Genomic DNA, 6,114 nt, shown 5'->3' on the forward strand with positions numbered 1-6,114 from the left:
AGACGTTGACTGAGGTGATACTGTTGCAGCAATAATAGCAGAAGTGGCAGCAGTAATGGAGGACATTATTAGACTTATGAGAGTCAATTGATTTTTTTTACTTTATTGGTTTGTATTAAAATCTTGAGATTTAATAGTGTGTCTAGGTGCAATGATCTCTTATGTGATATTCAAATTGTGGGGAGAAAAAGGTAGAGGAAAGAGTTGTGGAAGTGAGTGGTTAGTAAAGGAATAGAAAGTAATATTTTTTTTTTTTACATGATTGCGTAGTTTAAAAGATTACTGCATTTGAGTTCCCTAATCTTGGTTGCAGTGTGAAGCAATGTCGAGAAAAAAATGTGCGTCAGAAAAAATAAAATATTCTGCTGGTTTCTTGGTGAGTAATAGCAACACACACAGGTAAACGCGTTAGGTAGGCATACATTGTGGTGAATATTTCTTCTTGATTTTTTTTTGTTTTCCATTGTGTTGTTGTTGCTTTTCTTTTTTTTTTTCGTTTGTTTTTCGTTTTTCATGCTTTTCTGTGGGTTTTTTTTTTTCCTTCCTTCGTATCTACAACTATTGACTATGATCATCGTGGCGTAGGACTGGGTTAACAATTGCATATCCCAATATACATATCGATGTCCTGCAACTATCCCTCATACTCCTTGTATTCTTATCGTATTTCCCATCCTTCCGTAGTTGATGTTGTTGTTTTTCTTTTTTTTTTTGTACAGATACACCCTATTCTCTCAAACCTTTAGTATGGCGCGAATTGCAATTATACCTGGAACGGTTCCAATTGCATTCAACGTGTTTTACCTCTCTGTAGAGGAATCCCTCTCTAAAGATAATAAACCATTGTCATTTTCAAAGAAAGAAAACCCAATGAATATAAAACGTACAGTTCAAGTTCTTTTTTTGCTTTTTTGTTTTTTTTTTGTTTTTTTTTATTGTCGCACCACTCGTTGCCCATTTCGAGAATTGACTTGACGAAGCATTTCTATTTCCTTTTCAATTAGTTTGATCTCATAATCCACTGCGGCCTGCTCCACTTCAACCTCTTTCTTTTGGGCATTCACAAACTTTCGGTGCTCCCTTTCAATACGACTCATCTCTTTTCGCACATTCGCCGTAGTACGCACAAGTCCGGTGGATCTTCGATCGAGGTCAGCAACATCTGCATCAAGTGCCTCGAGGCGAGCATTAGCCTCTATGTGAAGACGACCCAAAGAGAGAATTTCTTTTCGTAGTTGTTCAAGTAATTCAATATCAACGCGTTCATCATCATCATCAGAATCTTTACCGCCAACAGCATCACCTATCATTTCGATGCGTTTTTCAAGTTTTGCGATTTGAAGGGCTCGGTGACGAATCGCCATATCGTTCAAACGTACATATTCCTGCTCCTTATCTAGTTTATGAAGCACAACACGGCGATCATTTTCAGCACTCTTTGCAAGGGCTAACTCATCAACTGGTTTTTTATTATCCAATTGTTTGTCTTTTCGCCCCAACAGACGTTGCATCGATTGAACCTCTTCACGAAGTTTGTTTAACTCAGTCTTTTTATTTTCAAGCTGTTCAGCTGCATCTGCACGCTGCTCTTCCCAACTTTTAGAAGCCAGCAATTCTTCTGTCAAACTCTTTATATTCTCTGTTTGACGTTTAAGAGTGAGTTTGATAACTTCACGATCTGAGAGGGCGTTTAAAATATCATGTTTCAACTTATTTTTTGCCGCGATGGCATCTGTAGCGTCTCGTAGATTTGCCAAAGTGGCACCTTCAGAGAATCCAATGGTATTTTTCAGTGCTTCATTCTCCTCCTTTGCCTCAGCAGTTTGTTCAATAGAACCTTCCAAGATATTCTCAAGCTGTTTCCTTTCCCGTAAGAGTTTTTTGTGGTTCTTCACAACCAATGAGAGTTCACCAGCCTTGGAATTGAGGTCGCCTACGGCCTCAATAGGAAGAGTCAATGTGCGAGACTTGCTGCTTTTTGAAATGGCTGAGCTGTTGATGGCATCATCGCTGATACTCATCTCACCACGCTCTTTAAGACGCCGCGTTTTTTCGAGTGTGGCCAACTCCTCTCGAAGTGCACGGCAATCCTCTTCAGACTTTAGTAGAGTCTTTACTAAATCCGTCGTTTCCATTGTCAACACTTGTTTTGTTGTGCAAATATTTTTGTTGTAGACTTTCTTACTTGCTTTGTTTTTTCTGTCTTTTGATTTGTTCTGTAGTAGTTCTTCCTTCTTTTCTTCAACTATTTCCTTTTACGTTTCCAGTATGTGTGCTTGTGCTGAAAGAGAAATACAACGAACGTTAACGTCAAAGAACCTTTTTTTTTTTTTTGCGGTTTCCAGAGAAAAGTATAGAGATAAAACATTATTCAATAGTGATAACATTCCGCATCATTTGAGAAACATTTTTTTCAACCAACACTGGAAATAATCAAGAGTGTTATTATTGTTCTCAACCAGTGATAATCCGATACACAGTCAAATAAGCATAGAGGGGGAAAGAAAGACAATACAAAAAAAAAAAAAAAAAACATGACAGAGAAATGAAAAAATAAAATCAAATTAAAACAAAAATAAATAAATACGAAAAACAAAAAAAACTGAAACCAGAACAGTTATCAGTTTTCTGAGTGAGGGTCTCTTGGTGGTGGAGTGTCTCCCTCAATAGGTTTCTCTGCAGTTTCTTTTTCTCGGTTTTTCATGGCGTGTTGTTTATATACTTCCTTTGCCGCCTTTACACCCTGCTGAAAGGCCTGTGTAGCCTCTTCCTCATCATACAGTTTGTGTAAATCTGTACAAACCTTTTCAGGTACTTCCCCTTTGTCTTCAAACCGTTTAGGAGACGGTTTAGGACCATGATTTTTTGTATGAGGAAAACGAAATACATCATTTTCCAGAACATCATCCTCATGTACTTCAACACGACTATCATCATTAAGATCCTTATTCTGACGAAGAATCGAAATAAAGTCATCGTAATGTCCACGTGGATCTGTAAATCCCTTTGCCCCTTGGGCTTGAGCAAGAGAGAAATTAAATTCAGCTGCTTCTCGCATCTGTTTTCGTGTTTGTTCCTCATTTGCTGATAATCTCTCATTATACACGGGAACACCATGAATAGTATCTACAGCACGTTTAATACGTCGTGTTCGATCAAGCCACCACTGAAATTTTACCTGATTTACTTCATCCTTACCAAAATCAGCAGCGTAAATACGTTTATACACTTGTTTCCTTGTTCCATAAGGTTTCGGTTTAATAGATAATTCCTCTGGTTTTTCAAGAAGTTCTGACTCTGTAAAGGTCATTTCACCAGATTCTAGTTGCTGTGTTCGACGTTCTTCCAATAAATCTTCCATTTCATTTGTCTCAGCAGCACGTTGTCTCCGTTTTTTTTCTCGCAAACTAGCACCCAAATCATCTAACGTTTTTACACCACGAGGTCTATTGGTAAGGTATTGCTCTTCCTGCATTACCTCTTCTTCACTATATCCAATCTGTCGCAAGATCTCTGATTCACGGGCTTTTTCAATTTGTTCTTTTCGAGCAGCAAGGTGTGTATTTGCATCTTCAATAGATTTATGTAATTTCCCCTTGTAGTTACGATATTGCGTGCGGGGAAGTTCCACTGTATCCAATATATCTTGTAATACACTTCTCTCTAACTTTGTAGAAGAAAGGATTTCATCCAAACCTTTAGCGCGCTGCTCGGGAGCAAGCACCCATTTTAAATCTTCATCATCAATACGTCCACGCACCAATGCGTATGGCTCAAATTTATCACGCTCCCATGAAAGTGGGAGGTTACCGCTAATGATAACTTGATCAGTACGCTGATTATCCACCATTTCCATGTATGTGTTGAGATACCATCGTGGGGCGGTGTGGTCCGTTAGTTCTGTGCTGCTTGCATCTTTTGATGTCTCTACATACATGAGAGGTTCAGTGTTCACATCATCAAGGCGCTTGTTGATACCACGAGCCGTAAACTCGGGTTTTTTAAATTGTTGCTCAACAGGTACCTTGTCAACACGGGGAAGTTGTTTTGCAACATAGCGAACAGGAGCCTCACGCACCGGTTTGCTTTTCACCGCCCCCATCTATGCAGAGCTATGTAAACTATCTTACAAGCCACTGCAGCAATCTAATGGTGACCATGATAACCATTAGAATTTAGATGCCAAATGGATTAACACAATAAAAGAAAAGAAAAGAAAAGAAAGGAAGATCATCCCAAAAAAGGAAAAAAAAAAAAACCAGTCAAAAAAATATATATATTTTTTTTTTGGTTTCAACAGAATCAGCATTTCCCCCACCACCCCCCATAGAGAAACGCCAATAGAGTAAATATATATTATATATATACAGACTCCTAGAAGGGTAAAGAGAAGTTCACGCTAAACGCATCACACAAGAATGCTCCTTGAGAAAATAATTATGGTAGAGAAGCAATAATAATAATAATAATAATAATAATAATAATAATAATAATAATAATAATAAAAACAATTAAAAGAAAAAGTACATGCCTCGCCATTAATATAAAGAGTTATTCCTTCCTGAGGATTCCTCACGTCTCATAGAAGACCTGTTACATTTGCTTGAAAGAAGTATTCCCAAAATAAACATAAGCGCAAAGAACCAAAGTAAGGCAATAAATGCAGTACCCATTTCCACCTGTAGCAATTCGTTATTTTCAGTATTACCACTCTCGACATCGTCTAAATGATGACGCCACTCTGCGTACGTCTCGGCACTAACAAAAGTCATTGGATCAGGTAATTCCCGAAACGCTGGTAATAAACCCTGTACCACACGGTTTCTACGAAAAAGCAAATAAGCATTCCAAATATGTTGTTGCACTGTCATCATACACTCCTCATCTAAGTGAACACCGTCAGAAATTTTACAATACTTATAGTTATCTTTGAAGTAATGTTCGCTAGGAATAACTGGAATGTTCATATGCCATGCCATGGCGGCAACTACACGACGATATAATGGAACAACTATGGGTTGTGTAAAATCACTGCATCTTTTGAACATATTCGATCTTCCAACAAATCGGCTCGCACGACAATAAAGAGAAAACTGTTCCAGAATCATAATTATAGGACGACGATTTAACGGTTTCCGTTTAAGAGCACGTTGAATGGCTTCCATTAGCACACGAACATATTTCGTCCAGTACTTAATAGCAGTAGGAAAATGACGTGAAGGTCCACCTAAATTTGGTACCCTTTCCCTATTATTTATTTGCCAATTTAAGTCCCATGTGCCCACATAAATCAAAACAATCCCATCATCGGTCTGATTAATTATACTCTCAATCAAAGGTGATAATAGACTTATATAGCGATTTTTATAATAATGCACACTAGTATATCTTACCTTTGAAATATTAGAATCACGAGAATTAACAAATGTTTCAACATGTGAATCGCTGCTGATATTTAAAGACATCAACTTAAATTCTGAAATGGGACCAGAAATATTAATGTGATCCGGAACATTTCTAATTCTCTCGTATCCGTTAATATGCCCAAAAGGAAGAAATGAATTAACAACAAATCCAAAATTTCGATATGCAACACTATCACCAATAAATACAAAACAATTCTGTCTTTCACGGAAAAGAACGTCCTGTTGAATACGTTTGACATCCATATCAACGAAGCAACACGGATTCTCCAACCATTTAAAATATGTAGAATTCACGGGAAAAGCGTAACGACCCATATTTCTAATACACCAACTCCAGGTAGGTTGAACTTGAGCCACATCATTTTCAGCAAACTCCCAATACGCTGACACCAACACAGTGAATGAGAAAAAAATCAAACAAGAAAGACAATAAATCTTTCGTCTATACTGTACAAACATCTCTATCAATCCAACATTCCTCAAGAAAAACAGAAAAAAAAAAAAAAAGGAATCACCAAAAAAAAATAAATAAACAAATAAATCAAAACCAATACACGTAAAAAAAAAAAAAAAAAAAAAAAAATCAAAAACCAAAGAACACAGCACAACCTACACATACCCAATACAAAACAAAACCATAGAAACATCGGTTCCACATAAACAAACAAAAGACACTAGAGCAAAAAAA

General features: G+C 37.2%; 3 protein-coding genes across 3 annotated transcripts; all 3 read right to left on the bottom strand.

Annotated features, from left to right (window-relative positions):
• Positions 1 to 932: 932 nt before the first annotated feature.
• On the bottom strand, positions 933 to 2,135 carry TM35_000053100 (uncharacterized protein; the record flags this gene model as incomplete). The annotated part of the gene is made up of 1 exon (XM_029022965.1): positions 933 to 2,135. The coding sequence occupies one exon, from the start codon at positions 2,133 to 2,135 to the stop codon at positions 933 to 935; it is 1,203 nt and encodes a 400-aa protein (XP_028885780.1).
• A 485-nt stretch (positions 2,136 to 2,620) lies between these two features.
• TM35_000053110 (putative dynein heavy chain) lies at positions 2,621 to 4,102 on the bottom strand (the record flags this gene model as incomplete). The annotated part of the gene is made up of 1 exon (XM_029022966.1): positions 2,621 to 4,102. The coding sequence occupies one exon, from the start codon at positions 4,100 to 4,102 to the stop codon at positions 2,621 to 2,623; it is 1,482 nt and encodes a 493-aa protein (XP_028885781.1).
• Positions 4,103 to 4,538: 436 nt separating this feature from the next.
• On the bottom strand, positions 4,539 to 5,885 carry TM35_000053120 (glutamine-dependent carbamoyl-phosphate synthetase; the record flags this gene model as incomplete). The annotated part of the gene is made up of 1 exon (XM_029022967.1): positions 4,539 to 5,885. The coding sequence occupies one exon, from the start codon at positions 5,883 to 5,885 to the stop codon at positions 4,539 to 4,541; it is 1,347 nt and encodes a 448-aa protein (XP_028885782.1).
• Between the last annotated feature and the right edge of the window lie 229 nt (positions 5,886 to 6,114).

This window comes from Trypanosoma theileri (genome assembly GCF_002087225.1).
Source record: "Trypanosoma theileri isolate Edinburgh chromosome Unknown TM35_Tth_5_V1, whole genome shotgun sequence".
Classification (NCBI taxonomy): domain Eukaryota; phylum Euglenozoa; class Kinetoplastea; order Trypanosomatida; family Trypanosomatidae; genus Trypanosoma; species Trypanosoma theileri.